Here is a 25,180-nt window from a genome sequence, read left to right as displayed (position 1 = left end):
ACTGGGGAAAAATAACAAAGGTAAAAGCAACTTACAGAACTCACGTTTGTTTCTAATTAGAAATTAGATATAAATAATGGTTAGCTATTAATATTGTAAGAGGAAATAGACGGTGGGAATCAATGAAGGACCCCCAGCCTCCATGCCTGGTTAGCCCAGTCTCCTTATACATAAACATTAACTTCTTGCCTTTTTTTTTAGCCAATTGGTCCCTGTTAAAAACTATGAAACCTTTGGATTATATAATTCATAAGTCAAACATGTTTAATAAACAAAGGCTACACTTTGGGGCTCGACTGGAAGGAAATATTTTTATATAAAAACCTACATGCAATGACAGATAGAAAGAGGAAGAGAGAGAGAAAGAAAAAGAAGATGAAAATGAGATGGAGAAACGGAGTGTATGGGGGGTGCTTTCAGTTAAAGTTTGCAGTTTGAACTTGAAAATAAACATGGACCTAATAGGTCCATGAACTAAACAACAGTAGGTAACTGTCTAAACATCCATGGTCTAAACAGTGAAAATGCTAACAAAATACCTTGATAACAAATTCCTTCTAAAGCATTAACATCTATTTTATTAAGACAGAGGCAGAAGTGGGAGTGATTCCAAATCAGTTGCCCAGAGTTATGAAAGCTAACACTTCAAAGAAAAATGTTGATTGAATTTCAATCCAATATAAGCATTTAATTATCATGCTTGACATCTTAAGTTGAGTTCGATTGCCATATTTTGTGGGATAAAAAATATATCAAATTTCGATCGATCACAGATTAAAGAGAACACAATGATCCAGTGATTTTGCTTTAACTTCAAAACTGAATCCTCTTTGATTATGCAAGGATCCCCCTGCCCATACCAGCCCGATCAAGTGCAAGTAACATAAAGCTTTGCGAGGAATCATGTGGTTGACTTTTACGATTGATGATACACAATCATCAATGCAATCAATCGTATAAGTAAACACCAAGATCGATCGCTAAGCTGAATGTTACAGGGCCCAGATCAGTCTAGCTTGGCTAGGGAGTCAATATGAATCTTCCAAGTTCGGGTATCTACCTTTTATCTAAAGGCAAGGAAGGCGTCAATCCCCACTTTGCCACTCTCCACCCGTCGGTACCCAGTAGGATGAGAAAGCCTATGTAGTATGCCTAGCAACTGCAAAGAGTGGAGCACTGTGGCCCAGTGGAGTAGTCTTCTGACATTGAAACAGAGGGTCGTGGGTTCGAATCCCAGCCATGGCGTAATTTCCTTCAGCAAGAAATTTATCCACACTGTGCTGCACTCAACCCAGGTGAGGTGAATGGGTACCCGGTACGAAGAAATTCCTTGCATGCTTGAGCACCTAGGCGGCCCAGCTAAAGCCGGTTAATAATAATAACAGGGCCCGCTGGGAGAACAGTTTTCAGAACTGAAGTGGCTTCCCTGGGTAAATATACCTATATACTTATTATTATAATTCAATCTTCCCAGGGAACGTAAAGAGTGAATACATTGTATGTGGGCATGCCAGGATCAGATAACCAGGATAATGATACACCCGTAAAGTGCTTAGAGATGTCGTTCTGTTGTAAAAATACCTATATAAATCAGGAAATTAATTTTATCATTTTTATTACTATTATTGTAAATAGATTCTGGTTACTTACTCAAAGGGTTTGACACTTTCCAATTATATTTTGACAGGGAGACAGAGTATTCACAACCAGTCCATTAAGCAAGACTCTAAAAACTAGACCAACGAAGCCAAAAATATTTCAATCTGGAATAATCGAGTTGATTCTCCAGGCATTGGGACCCTATCACTGTAATGCAGGCTGGGATATATCACTATACTACTTCATCAACATTAAAAAGCAATGCATCGTTCTCTTATATAGGCTACATATGAAAAATAGGGCCTATCTATAATTACAACACTTTTCATAATCTTTTCTTTCATAATTTGTTGTTCACTTTGTACATATACAGTCATAAATATGCTTATTTACATACAGGCATTGCCTCAATATACAAGACCACTCTTGAAAAAAGAATTTAATGAATAGAAATATTGGTAAAATGATTTTGTGTGAAGAACATGAGATGGCTAACGCAAAGAACAAAAAAAAAACTGCCTTCATTGGCAAGAAAATATTGAAGGTTGTTTTAACAGTGCGGAAGGTAACAGAAAGAATTTGAGCTTTAAACTGAACCACGCAATTTGAAAACAACTTTAAAATGAAGAACAAATATTACATAACATGAGAAAACAGGTATAATACCCCCCAAATAAAGTTTTGGTACTTTCCTGAAACATATTAGTTGAGCCTATCAATTGGCTCCAATGCAAAATTCTGATGAAGAAATCTTAATTTTCATAACAAACGGGAACAAATGGCAAATGAATACGGTGGGAAAACATTTGGTTTCACTCTAATCATTTAACAACAAATGTATAATTTTTATTCACGTATGAACAAAAACGAAATGCGAACTGAACTCTATGACAATGAACTAAGATTGGTGGCTAACTTTTCCTTTCTTGATCTTTTAAAAACTGGGATGAATTAATAATGAATGCACTGCCTAAAACAACAGTGAGATTAACTGGATTGGGTTAGAGATAAAAGGCCAAAGGCATTCATAGAATACCAACTACATTAGGATTATGACGAACGATTCCCTTATACTTTAAAAACAAATCATTTTAACACTTTTGGACACTTACAGTCAGTGGCGGACTGTGACCCCGAGGTCACGGTCCGCCACTGCTTGCAGTACCATATCTCTTCAGAGTCAATCACGTACAATGAACGTGAAAATTTAGGATGACAGTGTTTCCATTGCTTTTCAAGTGTATAATAAGCACATCTCATAAACAGCTCCTCATAACTAGACAAGAGTGCTAGTACATCAGAGTCTGATGTTGAACAGCGCCATCTTGAGTCCAAATCGCTATAGACCAAAGTCAATTCCTTCTCCTGTCTGTCCACAACTTTTAGAAAGCTTTATGGAGAGGAAAGCTCTGTAATGAAATTTCAGCTTGCTTTTACAAAGCAAACTTTACACAAAAAAAGACATTGTCCTGATCATCAATGTTCTGATCATACGTCCTCACAAAATGATCTCCATTTCGTGCTATCGATACGTTGATCGCGTCGACCGCGTGGACTGGAAGCGGAACCACCATAGGGTCATGGGAAGGTTTTGACACCCCATATACGTGACGCGGAGTTCGTGCGGGGTCAAAAAGGGAAGCATATCACAGGGTGCCCCAAAAAGAGTTGTATTGGCGGCATTTTGCGAGCTCTCGTAGAGAATTGGCGAGGAAGATAGAGTGTCTTCATAGCCCTGTAAAATGAAATGAACATTAAAGAAGAAGAACATTTACTAGATGTGATAAGCCAAGTTTAAATAAAAAAATTTGTATAAAAAATAAAAAATAAAAAATTTGTATCACTTTTCTTTCGCGTTACTTTGAATGCAAGTCAAAATTACTAAAATAAGACTTCCTAAGGGCACAAGAACATTTTGTGGAGGATGAGAATACGAAAAACAAGTCACCAAACTTTGGCAGACAATCGGAAGCATTCTCAGTGATTATTTTTCCTTTCTTAAAAATCATGCCGAACACATAATACAGTGTTGATATTATGTCATAATACAAACACTGTACACTGCATGAACACCGGTGTCAATTTAACACCAGCCCAGAATCTATACATGTCCACACCAGAGAAGTATTGAAACAACACCAGTATGGAATCAAACCGATGCTGTTTTAATACTAATTGGTGTTCGCCTATCTGGTGTCAAAACAAAACCAAACTAGTGTTGTTTAACACTTCTCTGGTGTGGACATATCTAGATTCCGGGCTGGTATTAAATTAACATTGGCGTATTTGTAGGGTACTGTATTCATTTATCACTATTCTTTATTTGCATTATTTATATAAAGTACGTCTATTGGACGAAAAATAAATTTTTTTTTTTAATTGAATAAAAAAAAAACTAATTATGGACGGACTCGTTTAAAAGAATTTGCTCTCACCCTGTGTATTTCATCCACACACATCGTCGTGTGATTAGAGTTCACCCATCGATTCGTCAACTCGCTGTTCCATGAGTATTCCAGACTCCCTCCGCTGGTGAACACGACAACATTCTCATGGCGGCTAGTGTCCGATGCTAGCTCGAGGGCGTCTACCAGTCTACCGGAAAAGCTCTGGTCTGCTATGATGTAGATGTGCCGTGCATTGCAGTCGGAGATGTCTTCTAGGAATTCAGCAACTGTGTACTGCTCATCGGCATTAGCCTGTTGGATAAATAAATAAAATAAATAATATAGGATTTGTATAGCGCACGTATCCACCTTGCTAGGTGCTCAAGGCGCTCCTATATTACCCCGGCTAAGCTAGTGTACCGATTCCGGTGCGCACAGCTTTTTGAGGAATTACTTCCTGCCGGTACCCATTTACCTCACCTGGGTTGAGTGCGGCACAATGTGGGCAAATTTCTTGCTGAAGGAAAACACGCCATGGCTTGGAATCAACCCCACGTCCTTCAAATAAATCACACGCAATCAATTATCAACCATTACCAAACTTTAAAACGATATAAAATGAGCATCCATCCCAAATAAAAAGATGTTTTCAGAGGAAAAAAGGGAAAAGTCAGACAAGCAGTGAGGTGAAAATATAAACATTATCACACAAACAATATTAAAGGAAGCTATTTGTAGAGAGTCTGAATTACTTCACACAAGGACGCTTCAATTTACTTTCCGAGTTGCCAATCGCATATTTACATAGTCTAGTGATCTCAAACTTCAAACAGCCACTTCTTCCTAAATTCTTGATCAATTTCAACTGATTGTGGAAAGGCCTTTATCAAAAGAGAACGTCAGAGATTCATCTTTCCTTCAGCAATCTCTTAAAACATCTTTTCCTTGCTAATCCAAATGTTTCATCAAGAAAAAAAATGGAAACTGCAGAAAAAAAAGACTGTGGAAGATACTTTAGTCCTGCAAATATATACTCTTCCTATGGTAACCTATACACATATTTAAAAAACACCTTTTACTTACGATGCCATCTTGATTCGTATCCCAAAGAAGCATCGTTCCATCTGCTAAGGTGGGGCTATTTAGATAGATGACGAGGCTCTCTACGCAGTACGGCGTTCTACACAGAGTACTAAGGTGGCTCTGAATAGCCATTTTATGTGTTGCTGGATAAGTGTGTCTTGAACCTTCTTCATCGATGCCTTCTGTTGATAAAAAGAGAGAGAAGAAACAATGTTTACATTAATATCTCCATCATATCATTCTCGACATTTACTTAAAGGAGACAGCTCTTCTGGATCAATGATGTAAATTCAAATAGCAAACCTGTTGCTCGGGGGAGGGGAGAGGAAGAGAGGGGGAGGGGGTAGGATATAGGTGGAGGATGAACTACTGTGTCATCCCCTCCATTCTCCCTTCCACTTGAGTAGGATCATGATATTTTTTTTCTTGGAGGAGAATGCAATCTGCATGGATGTCAATGAGGTAGTAATTGAGGTCTGTCTAGAGGTGGCGCTGTTCAAAATGGCTATGGTATAGTGACTTGATATTAGGCAATGCACATATCTCCATAGGCTCATGTGTTAAACATGAGACTTTATAAAATCGCAAAAAAATGTGTTAATAACACAATTCATACCTTTGTCATTAACATTTCATCAAATATCCTTTATTTGCTGAGAATATGATATGTTTTTTTCAGCTCTTTTTTTCTCAGTAGGGGATCTGAAACCCAGAGTACTATTGAAACTTAGCTGCAGCAATAGTGATGATAGGTATCCTTGGGCAACTAAAGAAGTCCCCTCAAAATACAAAGCAAATCAAAAGATACTACTTAACTGGACTTACCTGTAGCAGTAATAGTCTTAATTCATATTCATGTGATAAAAAGTTCTCAGATATTGATTTTACATGAATTTATTTCTATGAATGGCGCCATTTAGGTACAGGTTAAGGAAACTCATTATGACCGGAATCTATTAGTGCTGTGCGTCCATTAGCTTCATATCAAAAAACAGGGACTCGGGAAGATAACTCTCCCTAGATACAATTCCCAGATGAAAAGTGCCCTGTAATACGCTGCCCTGATAGTCTTTAATATTTGAGAGTACCTTTAGTATTTGAATGAGGATTCGTTTTGAGGGTGGACCCATTTGAGGACCTCTAGCTCGTTCCCAGGATTCTTTTAGAACCAATTTATATTACCAGATAAAAAGATAGATACATTTATGTGGATGTTCCGTCTTTATTAATTCTGCTTTAATATTGTGTTTATAATCATTTGTTGTTTTGATTTAGGGCAAATAAAGATGAATTATATATGATAGCAATATATATAAAGATAGATATATAGATCAGTAGATTGATATGCATAGAAAGAGATGGATAGCTGGATAGGGAAATAGATATGACTATGTAGCAAGATAGATCTATAACTAATAATAATAAGTATCAATAAGCGATAGATGGAGAAATAGATGGACAGATAAATAAACAGATAGTATCAAAATACTTATCTGCTCTATTTTTATAGCTAAAATCCAAGAATTTAAAATAGATCTAGATCAGCTATAAATAGTGGCCAGCTGAATATTAGATTTAGATAAAAGCCTTGTTGGTTTAAATATAAATGTAAAAGATTTGAATTTAAATCTTTTGAGATTTGAAAGTTAATCCTTACAATTTGAAATAATTTAAAATTTTGCTGGCCACTATTCACAGTCGATCTGGATTTATTTCAAATCCTTGGAATTTAGAGTGTATATAAAATGCATACCCAATACACTGCTTGTATCAGCAAAAAATGTTTTGATGTTGGGTCTCCTGAATCCATTTTTCCTGAGAACAGAATACATATCTTGTACATTGTCTGCCGATGACTGAGGACTCGTCTGTCTATTCCAGCCCCCGGAGATAAGTACTGCTTGATCGCAGATCTCATACACCTTGCATCTTGCTTTTACCTGAAATGGCAAATAAATTTATGAAAATATGATGAAACATTGTTTTCCCCTTCCAGAGGGTTTTTTATTAAATAAATTCAAAGATCATTGTACAATATGAAATGTCTTCATCTGCATAAAAAAAATATGACAAACATAGTGATATAGGAGGCGCGATAGCTTAGTCGGTAGAGCGGGGATTCGTATTCTGGTGACCTGGGTTCAATTCCCACTTGGCATGCTTGGTGCCCATTGGTAAGGCATTAATCCTCAGTACCAGGTCCTTCAGAGAGGACCTTAAAGCCGTTGGTCCACTGGTTGCTTGCTTACAAGCATTCATGCTCTCTTAGCAAAAAGATAAAAATCCAACAAGCATAACACTGAAAATTTCATCAAAATCGTATGTAAAATAAGAAAGTTATGACATTTTTAAGTTTGCTTAATTTCACAAAAACAGTTATGTGCACATCCTTTTTGGTATGTAATTGAGGGGATGGATGACATCACTCACTATTTTTTAACTTTTATTATATGAAATATAAAATATTCTAATTTCTCCTCATTGTCGTTTGAAAAAAAAAAGTTTTATTCTTCTTTGAGCATGTGGTATTACCAGTGTTATAACATTTAATTGGTCAGTTAAGTTGGTCCTTGATGCAAAATTGGTACTTTTAGTGAGGGACATCATCGTCTATTTCATTTGCATATCACTGAGTTATGCACGTAACTGTTTTGTGAAAAATAAGGAAAGCTTAAAATTTCATATTTTACATCCGATTTTGATGAAATCATCAGCATTGCGCTCAAATCGTTTGATTTTTCCCTATTGATTCAACTAAACATTTTGCTGGGGTTGACTTGACCTTTAATAATGAAAAAAAAATGCTTTTCATAATTTACCTTCAAAGATGGAACTTCACATCGCCTTGTATTCTTGTTGAGCTCACAGTTCATTGAGTAGTTAGCTGCATCACTGCGATACGTCGGGCAAGCCCCAAACCCTAGAATAGAATCGTCTCGACACACAAGATGCTGCTCTTTTGCCTATATATGATGCAAATAATATACATTAAGAAAATAATTCAGAATTAATGAAAGAAAAGACAATGACTAATCTTGATTCTTATAGATAAATTTGACATTGTATGAATGGAATTCCAGAGCTGTCAAGATAAATATTCACCATTTACAGTTTCAGGGCCAATTTACTGAGGAAGCAGGGAGATTTTTTTTATTACACACAATCCAATGAAATAAATTAATGTATGGATTAATGAAAAATTTAATATTATTTTGCAGTTTTTCATTTGAAAATCAGTTAATTTTCAGGGGGCCTCCCTAATAATACAGAATACTTGGCAGCCCTGGAATTTGGTGTTCTAAATTTATGGGAAGCCTAAAGTGTCCAAATTTGTATTAAGTTGTATGTTTCTTATGTTAACTGTGCTCTGAACTGATTCATCAATGTATTAAGTTGTATGTTTCTTATGTTAACTGTGCTCTGAACTGATTCATCGATGGTGAAAACAATCATTTATTTATACTTCCTAGACAATTATGAATGGTTTGAGAGCAAAATGAGCTGAAATATGATGTCTCTACTTTTAGTGATTTATGTAAGAATTAACTGTCCATACTTTAACCAAAACTTTAAACCTGAGTATAAGTTAAACTAGACTTCAGAATACTGGCCACAGAAATCACATGAATTTATCTAATCGGTCATTGGCAAACAGCCAATCAATCTTTCTTCCACACATTTGATGCATGATCAAAATATTATTTTATGATTTTTATATCCCCCCTTATTATGGATCACTTGTAAATATTTTGATTGATTTGAGATAGATTTTATACCAATAAATACATAAACATAAAAAAGAATGACGCTTTTAGATGTAAGAAGGTAGTAGTTCTGGATTTATGTCTGAAAACAAACACCAAAAATAAATATGAATATAAATACATAGGTCTATGGCTATTCATAAAAAAATACTTGGATAGATTGAGAGATGAATGAAATGTACTATATAAATAATGAATGAATAAAAAAACGAATCAACATATTATTCAAATCAGTAGTATCCAAATTAGTTTTTTTAAGAAATGAATAAATCATAATTACAAAGACTAACTAATTAAAAACAAATTTCATGGAAGAGCAATTATTGATCTCCTTGGGGTCCTAATTCTAGGATATTACACTTGTCATAATACAGGCTTCAGAGAAATTTCATGACTTTCCCAACTAAAAATGCCTTGTGAACGACTAAATAGCCAGACAATGCTTCTAAATTTAAAATGACACCAGAAATAATCGAAACAGTTTGACTGAAATAACTCTGAGATCCTACAGGGGCTCAACTTCAAGGGCTCCCGCGGGAAACATCAAAGGCGCGCGGAAAATGTTTCATAGGGGCATAAAATTACCGGTTTGAATGTGAGCAGGACATAAACACGTACAATGGCAGACGACAGCGTAGATTTCAGTTTGTTTTATGAGGTAGCATTTACATAGATGGGACTATTGGCATGCTATTAAGAGCTTGCTATTTAGCGCTAAATGTTGTTTGATTTCGCCCGAAACACAGCCAGAAATAGGAACTGGGAAAGATCAGAATATAAATAAAAGAGATTTCGCAGTTGTTTTCTAGAGTGTAGTATCACCATTGCCCAGATAGCTTCAGTGGAATTTCCGATTTTTTTTTAATTTCACAGTTCGACGAATAGACGCACCAGATTTTACAGCTTCGGATGAAGCCTGTTTATGGGCAGTTCTAACAAATATCGGAAACCTAATTTAACTTTAAACAGACCCCAATCTATGATGAAAAGAAATGGATGTATGACACGAGATGAGCTCGGAGATTCAATACGTCTCCCTCCACTACAATGGCAGAGCGCACTTACAAGTCGAAGAAAGAAAATCCAAAACAAAACAAAAATATTTCCAATAGACGAATAAATGCGATTGACATTTCACAAAAAGTCGCCTTTCAAGGTGAATAAAGAGCCGATAGAATTGGTTACAGTTGGCTTTTTGTATCTTTGATAGTGGAGAATAATAGAGGTTAAACAGTTCTTTTCTTAACACCCTTTAAAATGCGTGGAGCGCTAACGTTGCCATTAGAATAGCTGTATGTCGAGGCGGCCTTTTGGTAGGCCAAACATCAAAGAGCACGCCGACAGTCTCGGCGGTTCGTTCCCTTTGATCTCTGCTCACCGCTGTTTTGTTACTTCGCTTTCCTCTTCTGCTATTTAAACTGCCCTTTCTTTACAATGTCCATGCTCAATTGATTCGGAAGAATACAGAATTGCATTACTATTATTCACATCGAAGCAATGAACAAATGCGAGCCAGCCTGCGCCCCATTATTTTCGCTATTTTCTAAAGGGATGCCAGGAAGAACAATGCGAGGAAGGACGGGAGTAGACTTCTGATGGTGAGTGAATTTATTAAACTTGTAGAAACAGATACCCTCAACGCAATAATAAACAAAATAAACGCCAAATACACGAATAAACAAATATCGTTCACAAATCCCTGGGAATATGAATGTATACTAACATTCAGAGAAACTGCACTCTCTTCAAGACATACCCCCATTACGTCAGAAATGTGGCGTTTTAAATTTGGTACCGACCTTGGAACAATCCTTTACGCCAAAAGCGAGACGTTGAATTTCTCCAACTTCAAGAAATGCGTACAAGGTATTCGTGAAGAGTCATAGAATGACCCCCCCCCCCCAAGAACGAAGTTTCACCTGGTTTCTCAGAAGCATGCGAGCACCAATTTTACAATGAAATATTGAGAATTTGTAAATAATAACAATAATAAATAATAAAAAAAGATAATAATAATCTAAACCTCTTTGAAGGGTGCATATCCACGCCAACAACTTCGGTTCAACACTCAAGATGAGAATTTAAAAAAATATAAGACGTAGATTTGAGCTTTGAAATCAAACCCACGCCGTTATATGGTTGGCATTCGAAAAGTAAACGGAGCAATTTTATATTTTCTACACGAGTGGATTTGTAAATACGCTTTAATAGTTAAAAAAATTCGTGTGATAAAATACTAAACTATATAGTGAGCCTTTGAGAATCTTACGTGTACAGACATTTTGATATTTTTTTGCACGATTTCTAAATGTTTTGTTATTTTACAATTAAAAGACTCTTTGGCTCCCCCATTTGCACGCCACAAATCGAACAGTAAAACTTTCAAAATCGAATATCCCGGTCGAACATAAATTTCGAAATGTCAGATATTTCACATCCGTTTTGGATGATTTTTCCAAAGTTTTGATAGTTTAGCTTTCTCCATTTTTAATTCATTTCAACTTTTTGGGTTGGGAGGATCTTCACGTTTTTTTTGGGGGGGGGGGGGGGGGGGGGGGGTGCAGCCTAACTCTCAATTTAAATTCTGTTACATACACTTCATATTTTTTAAGAAAGAGGTCCACAAATTATACACAAATATAATGGGCGATTTGGTGTCACTATTCCTCCCAGGCACACACACACAAAAACTCTTGAATAAGAGTTAACGGGCCAGGCTAACTGTAGCAGATACCAAAGAAATTGTGGATGGGTGGGTGGGGCTATAGCCCGCTGATTTTGAGGAAAGCCAGCCAATGGCGGCAATATAGAGTGTATAACTGGACCCCAGTCGTCGGGAGACAGCCGACTATTCTCTCCCTCGAAAAAGAAGAGGCAGATTAATGTCAACCAAATCATTTTCAAAGAAGAAATTTACGATGATCTCTCGTTTTCTCACGAGCCAACAAATCGTATAATCTCACTGTTTTCCCACCGTGTGCCTATATGATAGTATCTCTTTGATCACATCCAAATAATTACCAATCTCGTTGCTCTTTATGATTCCCAAAACACGATAACACACCTGAGAATTTTTGCGGGCTCTTTGAAAAATATACCTGAAACCTATCTCATTAGTCTTTGTAACTCTTGTAACACTTCTGTGCATTTTTTTTTCTTTTTTACGTTTTGCAGAACTTCTACGAGTTGGCGGGGTCCTTTGAATTCATACCTGGAAAAAAATAATTACCCAGTATTCGCACTCTTTTAGTTTATGATCACATGTTTGACAGGCGGGACCTTTTAAAAATATTGCTAGTTACTATCTATTTCTTACAAAATCATGCAAAACATAGATTTTCTTTAAAAAATAATTGTTTAATCAGATTATATATTGTCATGATCAAAACGTGCCAACCGTGATTTGAAATGGGTCTAACACCGCCGAGTGAGCTTTGAAATGAGAGCGTGTTACATTGAAATCAATTAAAACCAAATTCAAAATAAAGATTATATATTTTCCTTCAGAATTTTACCATTCCCATTCCTGAAATGTAACGACATCCTACGTACCTTTCAACCGTAAAAACTCCATCCAAACCATGCATGAAATTATCAGTCACCATGCATTTCGTACTATTTCTTCATATGTTATCAATATTTATATATAGCCTATATATTTTTTTTCCATTTCTTATATAAAATCGGCCTTTTTCGTTTGTTTTGAAATGATCAACGAAACGAGTTTCCATTAACACTAAATTGGCTTTGAATTTCATGTTTTCATATTATCTGTATTAAGATCGTGATCAGGGAAAGGGTCCACTTGTCAGGGCGTGAAAATTAAAAATTACGTCTCTTATCACGGCAATAATTTTCATTCGACCCAATTTTACTCTTCAATGAAAATTCTTCAAATTGGCGTGTATAGTTCATCAAAATAAACAACACCTATTTTTTTTAAATCAACAATCTAAGAAAAAAAATCATAAAACGTTTAGACAGTGATCTCGACAAACACTAATAACTTATCAAACCACTGATAACGCGGCTATAACATTTTCTGCTTACGTGCATCTCTTCGCAGCATTTTACGATAATGCACGTGACTTGCAGAACATTATTGTATCCTTCTGTCGATAAATGTAAAGTAATTCAACAAAATAACAATGCATCAAAGCTGGCGAAACTTTTGAATCAATACCTCAGATAACTCTCTATAACACCTTTTGACTAACACTGTGTCGGGGCTCTTTGAATAACACCTGGTGGTCTGCCTGGCGCACCTGCAGTTCTGGAGTTCGAATATTTTAGTATAAATCCTATTCAAAGGGAATTTTTCAACATCATCTGATTATGAGGATAATGATCATGCATCGGTGAATCGATGAAATTTAACCCATTAAGATACGATTATGTAGAAACAACCATAAAATGCAAATGCAGTTAAATTCGTCATGTTGTGATGAAAATCGTGCTGCGTTTCGGTAGAAAAACAAGCTCAACCATCAAAACAAAGTCCTCGTTGCAATTTTACCTAACAAGATTGACTGCATTTTGTTAGCAGGTGTGGAAGAATTTCTAAACATTTGGGGTAGAGCGAAACAAGAAACATCTTTAAGTAAATGTATATTTTACCCATTTGCTTTTGTTTTCTTGGTCTTGAAATGCTTGGGGTCAAGAGCCCAGGCGTAAAGACCCGATTCCATACGAAAGTGCCCATTGCAATCCGCGCAATTTTTTTCCGGGGGGAGGGGTTGGGACAAGACACATATTTTTTTAAAAAGAACCTTGAAAGCGAGTGAGCAAAACGACCGAGCTTGTCTTTGGTCGTTTGCATTTTATACAGCGAATACGGGAAATTGAAGGATTTTGTGTACTCTTGTGAAACATTTATGTTAAATAATGTAAGTTTTTAAATTTCCGGGGGGAGATTGCCCCCCGCCAAGCTGCGTACGGCCATTAAAGTGCCCATATCGACATATCCTAAAACCCGCGTATGATAGCCGGCAAACATCTCCTTGTATTAACCATGGACATACTATGTACTAATCTCAAATTCTGTTCGTTTACTACCTTGTTTATAAACAAAACTATTTCACATCCACAGAGCCCATCCCTTAGCACCATCAATGACCATTGTCACAATTCGCAGAAGACTGGACAGTAAAATTCATAGTTCGCAAAAAAGGTAATTCCGACCGACACTCTATCAAAACATCTAGGAATAGAACACTAAGAAATAGGTCATAAACCCAATCAATCTTTAAACTCCATTTTTTTATCAGTCCACTCAGCAACTTTAACTAACTGTCATGAGTCAGACTGCATTAAAGTCTGGTCTTATTGATTAAAAGGGGTCAATAATACCCCTTCGAACAAAAGGTAAGTAGCGCGAACTATAGGGGAGGTGTGAATTGCTTGACGCGCGCAAGTCCTTTGAAAATGGGATTAAGCAGGTGCCTAAGGAACCTCGATAGACTTGAATTAAGTGGATTAGCGAGAAACATAAAACAACACATTACGGTTACTACTTGAAACTAGACAACAGAAAGTAGAATTTTTAAAGCAAGAATGGTATGTGTGGTAGTACTGGATATCGGACTATTTTTTCAGGTATACGATGGTATGCATGTTTCATGTTGTTCAAATGTTGAAGTCTTACTTTAAATGCTTGGATTGTAATAATTTTTAAATTATTAGTGCTGAACGGGCCTCTCTTTTGTGAAAAGGTGATCAAATCCATGAAACTATTAACATGTTAAGTTCCACGGGGTTCTACAGAGAGGGTTTGGGGCGATGGACCCTCTTACATAAATATCACTTAAAGAAATCAATAAAAATAAGATTGAATAAAATACGACGAATACATAATGAAAATAAATAACGAATGAAATCTAAATGAATTCATTAATGTTACCGTGATCTCAACTGTGATTTCGACCTTTTTGTTCCTTCTATTTTGTTTTCTTTCCTGTATATAAACGCATATATGAATTAGTCGATTATATTGCCTTCATTTCCAAGGGGAATCCACACTTTACAAGCTTTGCTTTTTAGTGGACCTAATTTCCATTTATGCTCAATATTATATTATTCTTTTTTACGAAGTAAGAATGCTCGTCTGTAAAGTTGTACTTCATTTGTATTAATTTATATTACTTTTGTATTATGTTTTGAATGGAAATGGAATAAAGAATTGAATTGAATTATCAAATTTAATTGTTTAACATTTACATGTCTGTTATCGGGCTTTTTTTCAAATTGTTAATAGATAAGTATAACAAAATTAAGTCGTTCAGAGACTGCAAACTATCTCTTTTTTAATTGTGTGTTAACATAAACAAAAGAGGGCGCAAAAGATTCAAACCAACCTCGTCGAAGGGGGAGTAGACGAGGGGGAGGAAGTTGATATCGCATCGTCGCCGTCCACTTCGGGGCCATAATCGGTTTCGACATCGCTGCTTTTCAGCAAGCTGGAGACATTCACCGCTAGCTGGTGGATATAACGAGAAAAATGAAGAAAAAATTATATTCGTTATAATTCTTAACAGAGTTGAACAGAAAAATGTATATATACACAAATGAAAAACGAAATATTTTAAACATCATTAGCCTATAGGTATGCTACCATATTCTTATTTATTCATTTTTTACCGATTCCATTTTTCCCGTTTGTGTGCACCAGCGCACACAAACTGATAGATGGAAGGGGTGGGGGTTGAAGGCCTGGACAAGATTCCCCCCCCCCCTCCTCCAAACAAAACCCCCAACAGAATGAAATAACTCCGGAATATGCCTGTCAAATTGATCACAAATTATACATTCGTCGTTAAAAAAGGGTCACGACGTTTTGTTCGATCACGTCTTATTATAATGTTTATCTTATCTGCAATGTTGCCTGCGTTGTGGTGTCCCCTCAACATCTTTTGCTCATTTCATTACTGTCTGTGTGGGTAAATCTACCACAGTACCGCCAAGAATGAAGACCAGCGACAGACATTGAGAATAAAAGGAGAGCAAGTTACACCAATGATGAATGAGGAAAAAAATAGAGCACACATACGTTACCATGGCAACATAAATGCGATTACATTCATGCGTAAGGATGCCACATTTGCAAACTCTGTTTCCTGCATGATACAGTACAGGAGGTGTTAATTTTATTAAAAGAACTACTTAATTTTATTCAAAATTCTTCATTGATTTTCTGCCTCCCATATTATTGAAGCATGTTACTTTGACGCAGATGAGGCAACGTGGAGGATGATTTATGGCAGTGGGAGCAGCGAATTCTTGTTTCGCCGACCCGAATACATGACAGGTATATCGACCGAAAAGTCAAGTCGAGTCAATTACAATTTCATCCCAGACAAAAAAAACTTTGTCGTACAAATTACAAAAAAGGAAGAGGATGGGATGAAATATATATTACGTAGCGTGGTATGGGATACGAATATGGGTCACGGGAAAAGTATGCGAGGGAAGAATAAACCGAGACATTATTTTGCTAATGGATGAGGGTTGGTGGTTTGTTCGTATGAAATCAGGTGCATCATGGGTGTAAAATGCCTTGCCATCAAGAAATGTTTCAAATCAAAGAACAGGGTAAACAATTTGCTTGGTACTATTGATCAACATGTTTTCCACAGAATCTGGTGAATTTACGATTCTTTCTCGAATCGTAAATAACATAAATCATGTTTCAATCTAGTTTTGGTGAATAATTCAACAAGGTATTTTTTCCAATGAAGAACGAAAAGCACGCGAACTGGTATTCAATCTGTCTTCGAATTGTAGTCATAACTGATAAACGGTAAAATGTGATTTGTATTGCGTTGCCCCATTTCGGGAGGTCGTGTTGTGAAGGAACTACAAAACAACAAATACAAATAATTCAAATGCGAGGCAAACAGATCCAGAAACAGGAACTTTTTAAATGTTGAACGTGTGCTCAATACATTTTATGTAAGGTTTTATATCTGTCAATCGTATAACGTAATTTAAAACCAAGTCTGAGAACACAAACAACGGCCAAAATATGCTTTTGAGAGAGTTATCAAGATATTAATCAATACATTTTCATTTTAAAACTATGTTCATCGCTAATTTTATGTGCAATTTCCATGTGAATATAATTCAAAAATTGCATTTTGTACTTTGTATAATGATTGAAAAATAATTCAATATTTGTATAAACTATGCGCAATTCATTCTTTTTAACACAAGTAGGGTTTTTGCTAATGTTCAAGTGAATCGACTTTGTTATAGTACTTTTGCAAAAATTATACAAATCCCATTGTCTATTTGTGGCTACCTTTAAATGCTGGCTTGTAGAAGAAAAAAAAGTTGAACAAGCCAAAGTTAGACAAACTTTTATAAATGAGACTATCGGAAAAAAAAGGAAAGGAAAGGAAAGAAACTGTAGATGACCTGCGAGGACAATTTTAGAGGACGCTTGATATTCTCGTAACAAGGGAAACGCGATAGAATTCGAAGTGTAATATCACACACTTTAATCACAGAGTAATTTTGAGAGCCATCTTCAAACTTCACACATATCCACACTGGTAACTAGTAACACCAATGTAATATTGTACCAATTGATCAATTTTCTGAAAACACTATGCCTCGGTCATCTTGGTCAAAGTCTCGATAAAGAAAAAAGTGCGTACATAGAATGTGGTTCTTTCAATGATAATTGTGCAATGTTCACATTGATCATCGTAACCGTCATTACCATTTATCGATCACGATCTCATGACTGCATATCTGTTTTGGTGGGAATTTTTTCCCTTCTTCTTTCCAAGTCTGTAAATTTGGCCTACAGACGACCCTGCAAAGTGGTATGCATCACAAAGTGCATTAACCTTTCCTACCGTCAAACGTGACGATTTTAATTAATGAGCAATTTATGAAGGTCATTCCCCAAAACTTTGGTTTCATCCTATTCTTCACTTGCGCAATATACATTGTTTCCCGTATAAGTACGTCGTCTCGTTATAAACTCCCACATTCATGTCATTAGACAATGGGAGAACCATTGAAAATGTTTAAAAAGTCACATTTCTTCAATTTTAAATTAAACCTCAATTTGTCCGCAGATTATGGTACTCTTCTTCTATTTTATTTTTTTTTCTCACATGAAATCATGACTAATCGATAGGACATCCGTGTGAAAACTTTATCACGTTCTCATGACATTGCTGATTTTAGTATTACAATCATACTTACACTTACAGCCATCACTAACGAATAAAATGATAGACAACTAATTAAACAAAAATATACACCATTCAGTCTACAATTGGCAAAGTTTACAAATAAAATATATCCCAGAATTAAAACACTCGTGATATGGTTCAGTGCACTAGCGTACCTATGGGGGGGGGAAGACTGCCCCCCCCCCTGACTAGTCACAACTGATCCCTCCTATGAACTTGAAGATCCCCCTTTTTTTGCTTGTCAATTTTTTTTGCGGGCGAATTTGCCCCCCCCCCTTTGGAAAATCTTAGGTACGCTTCTGGTTCAGTGATATTCCTTGGTATTTCTCATTTACAATATTTTTTTTTTCAACAGGAAATGAATATATTGTATAGCTATACATTCCCCTCTAAATGACTTCCTGGGCCCCGTTGCATAAAAGATACCATTATGGTAACTTTGCCATCCAATGGTAACTACCATGGTGACGATGATCAACAACCAATTAGAATTAAGGATTCCACGCAGTTCCATTGGATGGCAAAGTAACCATGATGGTAACTTTGATGCAACGGGACCCTGTATGGGATATTAAAGGTCAAGTCCACCACAGAAAAAATGTTGACATGAATAAACAGAGAAAAACCAAACCAGCATAACGCTGAAAGTTTCATCAAAATCGGATGTAAAATAAGAAAGTTATGAAATTTTAAAGTTTCGCTTATTTTTCACAAAACAGTGAATATGCACAACTCAGTGACATGAGTCGATGATGCCCCTCACTATTTCTTTCGTTTTTCATTGTTTGAAATTGAAATATACAATATTTCTTTTTTTTTACAAATTTGACAATAGGGACCAACTTCACTGAACTATATCATAGGTCCATGATTAAACAATGCTAATTCCAAATGATCAGTGGGGAATTAACCTCTGGTGGGCACACAGCCGATAATGTCTGCTGATATTTCAAATTAGTTCATGGTGAGGAGACGATAGGCAAAAAATAAAAGTGAATCTATTCCAATCACGTTACTGGGTAAAGATGGACGGAGGACATGTAGGAACGAGAGGGTGAGACCATAGAGAGCTCTATGGTGAGACCAGGGAATATCACTTCCCTGGTGAGACAATGGAGACTGACGACCCTGCGCAACTCTAAACTGGGTTGCCAAAAAAAAGCGATTGACATACTGATGACTCCTTGAATGATATCAAACGTTTCGGATGTCAAATGATGAGCACACTATCCAATTACAATCACTTTCTATAAATGGGTTGCTAACGACTCTTGAACAAGAACGTTGTTCATAGATTTTGTAATTGCAAGGTCCTGCCATGAGACGTGATGTCATACATTTCCTCTGCATCATGTGTTTAATTTCAAGGATGGGTTTTTAGAGGTATGTTTGTGTCTTTCTCGATTTCATTACAGATTATTACAATAATAAGGATTGTTTAAAATGGACATTGGGCTACTTTCACGAACGGTGATAAATTTGGTGATATCCGTTCGAACTTGATACCCGACTTGATCTTCTTCTGCAGGTTTCTTGAAACTATGCACCTTCTTTCCCGTTTAATTATAATTATTCCATCGAGAGTTTGAAACAAGGGCATCGAGTTTTTCGACAACTTATACAATATTCATTAATTTTGGATTCAAAGATACGTTTTTCATATCGTAAGTCCGAATCTAGACTTACAATTCATCCCATGTTTGCAATAGGGGTATGATTTCTCACGGGACACTGGTAAGACGAGACCAGTTATGCTATGGCTGGGATTCGAACCCTCTAACCTCGGCTATTTCAAAGTCTGAGGAATAATTCCCTTGGCAATAACGGTAACTTATACAATAACGGTTACTTTATACAATGACAATAGCGGAACCTACATCACTGCTTAACTGATAAAACATCTCAAGACGCTAATCTATGAATATGAATCAATCAATTTCGTTCTTATTTTCCTTGACCACGATCGAGTAAGTTGATTCTTTTTTCACATGCGAGACATTCCTTCTCCCTTTTTTTGGTCTATGTAAACTTTACCTAAACCGGTACCTTCCGTTGTTTTATTTTCCAATCCCAATGAGGTCAAGAAGACCCTTTTCAATGGGTTTAGTGTCAAGAGCCTATTCCAACCAAAGAAAGGGACCAAGTTTTCCCAATCTATATTGACGCCGAAGTGTATATTTACCCTACTATTTGCTGACCAAATACGTTTTGGGCACACATCAATTTCTAATTTCATATTTTGTGTGTCGGCTGTGAAAATACTGCGACCACAGTTTTTGGAGTGTTCTGTTAATATCTCAAGTACCCTCTGTCCCATAGTGAGAAGTGTGTCTTGAGACGGATGTTATTTTAATACCTTGATTTTGTTCAAGGATTCTCGAATTGGGGATAACTTCAGAATCGATTGGCCAAACTATATACACATGCATCTATTATCGGGATAGTTGCGTAACAACATGCAAGATTAATACTAAGAAAATTGGACCAACCCAATTTATTATCCTTGTGATACTTTCATATTTGCTTTTTTGTTTTGATAGAGCCCCCCCCCCCCGCTTTAGCCGTTCTTTTAATTCAATTACCACATTGACGCCAACGAAATAAAACAAGAAATGCATTATACAAGTGGTACGGTATACACTTGCACATGTACATGTTAGCCATAATCACGTCAGTCATTGGCGAACCTTTTGGTTCTGCCCTCTATTGATATGACAGGCAAATTGGAATTTTCCTTGGTCATGCTGGTTTACAAATACCATGAATGTAGAAATATACCTACCTCCATGAATATTGACCTGCCATCACTCACTTAAGATGATAGGTTCTATGTTAGACCAAGGTTGGCTAGCCCCCGCAATCAAGAAGGTCTTGACACTGAGACTACAATGACAATACGCAGCATTGACAGGTAATGGGAAAGGATTCGCACCTTGCCTTTGACACACCGCCCCTATCAACCCACGTTTGTTGACGGTAAACGCATCGTAATCATGTCACTGAGCTTTGATCAGAACGGTCGCACAGTAGAGATATACCCAAGATTTATGTCAGGGATCCCAAGTCTTTTGCAAAGGTTGGATCGACGGTTCGGGGTGGGGTATTGGTACTTGTGGTGGGATCTAGGGAATCCTAACGGGTTCCAACCCCTTACAAAGGTTGAATCAACGGTTTCAGGGTGGGGTAATGGTACTGGTGGTGGGGCTGGGGTGAACCAGGTTCTCATCTATGGGCTAAAGGCCCAAAACTTTTCATTTTAATACCGTGTTGACATAGGCATACATTTCAAGACGGAATAGGAAGGAATATTCAGACCTATAAGCTACCTACACCCACGGAAGATAGTCTTAGTGATACGAGAAAGAAATGTCGGACAACAGGGTATATTATTTGACATTTGACAATATTTCTTCTTACATTCATATTACTAAATCACTTTGCTCATTGACATGACTGGAAAAGAAAGTTCACGAATCCTGGGTCAGATTCATTGAAGAGTTAACATCATTTAGCATTTTGCAGATCATACCAAGGAGCAGAAAGCAAGACTGTAACCTCACAAGGTCTTTCCCCAAGAGTAAATTACGTGTAATGCTATGTTGTATGTATTGACAAAGGTCATATATAATTAGTCACCTCTTTTTGATTTGCCGCCTTTATCTTTGAGATGTGTTGACTACCCACTCTTTTAATTTGTTACTATTTGTGTTATGGCTTTAGGTGTGTGTGTTCCACAGATTGTTAAGACGTTCAAGCGAGCGAATGGATATTTATATTCATATTCAAATCCATTCATTTCAACTATGTCATTGTACCATCACAATATTACACGTAAATTGCCCCCACAAAAAAGAGCTCATGCGAGGACACTCAAAATGCATAAACCATATATCTTTACAAATGTGTAAGTTGATATTAAGAAGTCATGAAAATGATGTATATCAAGCAACTGCAATGAAAAAAACGTTTGTCCATACTTTTGTCATGTTGGCTTATTTTGGCTACAAGTTTAACTTTTAAACCAAGCGTGGATTTTAAAATTGGCTAGAATCACTTTGAACTGGCAAAAGTTACTTTTGTCCTTTTGTCAAAAACAAATCATCACAATTCCATTAAGTTCCCTCATGCGACTTGCAAACTACAGGGCGCGTATAAATTTCACCGTGATATTCTGATTTTCGATTGTATTCTTCATTACAATGGTAATGCCCAATGCCGACATCCATCATGTCCATCTGTGGTGCGCCTTGCACAATTGTCATGGTCGTGGGTTATACTGCGCTCCCAGTCTTCGTCTCTGACGTATGCAGACTGCCTCGTGTGTTATCTCGATACAGGTGTTGGTACTAATCCTTTGATTGCTCTTAATCGTGTACCCAAGGGATCAATGTTTTCTTTACAAAGTGCCGACGTTTGTTTTATATACCGAGTTGTCATAATAAGACAGACACACAATGCAACTTAGATCGAGAATAGAATTAACTAAACTTTCACAATCGAGGGGAGGGCTCTCGAAGAATCAAACGAGGCGAGTTGACAACCCAGTGGTAGAATTGGCGCTGATCAACATGGGAGAACAGAAGTCTAGTAACCCCTTCCAGGCGATTGTTGGTTCAATCTACGTCAATCCATTTCAATTAACCAGTTAGTATCAAATTTATGGATTTTACGCCTGTAGAAAGGACATCACCTCAGTCCATTTGATGCTCACATGCAACCGAAGCCAAAATGCAAAGCCGGGACTCTGGCATGTCTGTCTATGGGTAAAGCAACCCATTGTCAGCACTGGCCTGGTAAGAGGATGCCCTTGGAAGCAGTTCCGATCATCCTCCTAGAGGGCAGGGAAACATAAATTCTATTTCCCTGCTCTTAGATCTCCGACTACTGTATAGATCCAAGAGGAGGAATTGCTACGTTAATCTGTTTAGGGTAAACATAAGGGAGGTGGGCTCCCTAGCCTCGTCAGGAAGTCCTCATGCCCTACGTTTTTAGTGCCCTTTCTTTGAGAAACACAAGACTCCGAGGACCCCCAAAGACCCACCATCTCGTGTAGCCCCTACGTGTATTTTTAGACGCACCAAATATTCAATTTTACTAACAAATGAGAACATCTGGGTAAGCAGACTCGACATTCCAATAGCTCGTTCAGACATGTGCGCAGATTGTGCAGCAAAAATATTTTGCACTTTTCCTGGAAATTACACAAATATCGTGATCTCGTATGTCTAATTCGATTTTGATTGTTGGGACGTGTTACAACGCCCACTCAAGACTCATGTTGAACTTCAGACATGCGGTGTCAACAGCACGGCTGGAATTCGCATCTAGAGTATAACACATCCCATAGGCCCAGTGTTTACAATGTGCACTTGTGAATTATCGAGATGCGATAAATTTGTCCAGATTGTTCAGCTACGAAAATGAAGATTCTAGTACTGTTCTGGAAAATTTTCACGTTTGTAACTTCATCAGGAAAGTCGAGTTTAACCAAAAACACATTTTCTTTAGCTTGTGATCAGTACTAGTTTTGTTCGAACGGGTCTACTTGAGACGTTTAGTATCCAACTTTTGAAACCACGTTCATTCACAAGACATTTTTATATCTACCTTTGCATAGATGAACTGTTTAGAATCGCAATAGGCTAATAGTGACGTTTGAAATGGAACATGCCAGAAAGTATATAACATTGAAACGTTTGCCCCAACAAGAACAAGTTTTAAAACCTTTGATAAGTTGGAGATCCTCCAGTCTTATAAATGATATTCGATGGTGGACACATACGTGGAGGCCAAGATCAGTTAAGAACAAAATATTAAATAAACGGATAACATACAATTCCATGACGGTTCGTATCCATTAAAATGTAAATGCCATGGGGGCATGTAATCATGAATAATATACAAAGCTATACGTCTGCGAGATATCGATAACCATCAAGGGTACACGTAGGCCATACAAATGGTGCCTAATCTTATTAAGCTTTTGAGAATTAAAGTAAACATTGTAATTACCCAAAATACTGAAAATATGGGTCTGTTTTGGAGATATCAATAAGATGTTACTCTACTTTACAAAAGTTTCCATCTCGATCTAGAGTAGTCGTGCTATATGGCCGAGTAGGCCTATTTATACATCTCAATCAATATCTTCTGGATGGCTTCTATTTCCTTTATTTCACTTTGAAAAGGATCTCATATTTGTTATCATCTAACATTGCCTTTCGATTTACCCTTGCGATTACACGGTTAGAAAGAGGGTGAAAAGACGGGGGCATATACATGCCGCTTTTCATTGTTATGGCTTTTGGTGGAAGGAGATAGATTTCAGTGAAAGTCATGAAATTTCGTGGTAACAATAGTTTAGTAAAGACCCCGGGTGCTGATTCTACCAATACGGCATGTTCGCTACTCTAGGCTGTAATTAAGACCACGCACCAAAGAGTTCAGTCATACCCACCCCAAGGGACGAACACGGTATATCCCCAAAAGGAGTAGGTGCCATACCGGTTGGCCTTCCCGGCTCAAAAACCGTTTCTGAAATCCTTTCTAATCGCCTCTGTTTAGATAAAGTTCCCGCTCTGTGATATTCGGTTCGCCTATCTGATATCCACAAAGCGCCGCAACTGCAATTAGATACATTACAAGTATCACCATGCCTATATCACACCCAGTAGCCACAAAAAACCCGGGAGAACTCGCACCGACAACCTCGGCTAAAAATCAAACGTATGCCTCAGTCCTCTTTCCTCGCTTTGTTGGAAGGGAATAAAATTGTAATATTGCAAAATAAAATGGAAAATAGAGAAGTTAGGGGGCTGAATGGGAGAAAGGAGTAGGATCTCTTTGGCTTTGAATCTGCGGCAAAGCCTTTTGGAAGTCACTTTACACCAATGGGAGCCGATATGACCCGGGGCTGACCCTAGCTTTTACCCGATATCCAGACATGCAATTAGGCCAATTATCAGGGTACGCCTCCAGGGACCAAGTCCTCAAACTGAGTCCTATTCTATATACACTCAGGCAGCCACCAAAGACCGAGGTAAACCCTAATATCATAAAAGGAGTCTCGCAGGCAAAACCCACACCCGAACTCTTGCCAAGATCCAACCAAGAGAACTAGTCCTGCAGAAAAAAAAGTTCAAAT

At 37.1% G+C, this 25,180-nt stretch overlaps 1 protein-coding gene across 1 annotated transcript in view; it reads right to left on the bottom strand.

The window, feature by feature from the left end:
- Positions 1-2,996: 2,996 nt before the first annotated feature.
- Positions 2,997-25,180, bottom strand: part of LOC121426163 — a 28,822-nt gene continuing 6,638 nt past the window's right edge. Inside the window, exons 2-7 of the mRNA XM_041622353.1 lie at positions 15,187-15,308; positions 7,889-8,032; positions 6,823-7,009; positions 5,070-5,251; positions 4,035-4,298; positions 2,997-3,334 (exon numbers count right to left, since the gene is read on the bottom strand). Coding sequence (XP_041478287.1) covers positions 3,122-3,334; positions 4,035-4,298; positions 5,070-5,251; positions 6,823-7,009; positions 7,889-8,032; positions 15,187-15,308 — 1,112 coding nt within the window. The 3' untranslated portion in view covers positions 2,997-3,121. The remainder of the gene's footprint in view (positions 3,335-4,034; positions 4,299-5,069; positions 5,252-6,822; positions 7,010-7,888; positions 8,033-15,186; positions 15,309-25,180) is intronic.

The sequence above is a fragment of the Lytechinus variegatus genome, chromosome 13, assembly GCF_018143015.1.
Source record: "Lytechinus variegatus isolate NC3 chromosome 13, Lvar_3.0, whole genome shotgun sequence".
NCBI lineage: Eukaryota > Metazoa > Echinodermata > Echinoidea > Temnopleuroida > Toxopneustidae > Lytechinus > Lytechinus variegatus.
This window is presented reverse-complemented; position numbering and strand designations above follow the sequence as displayed.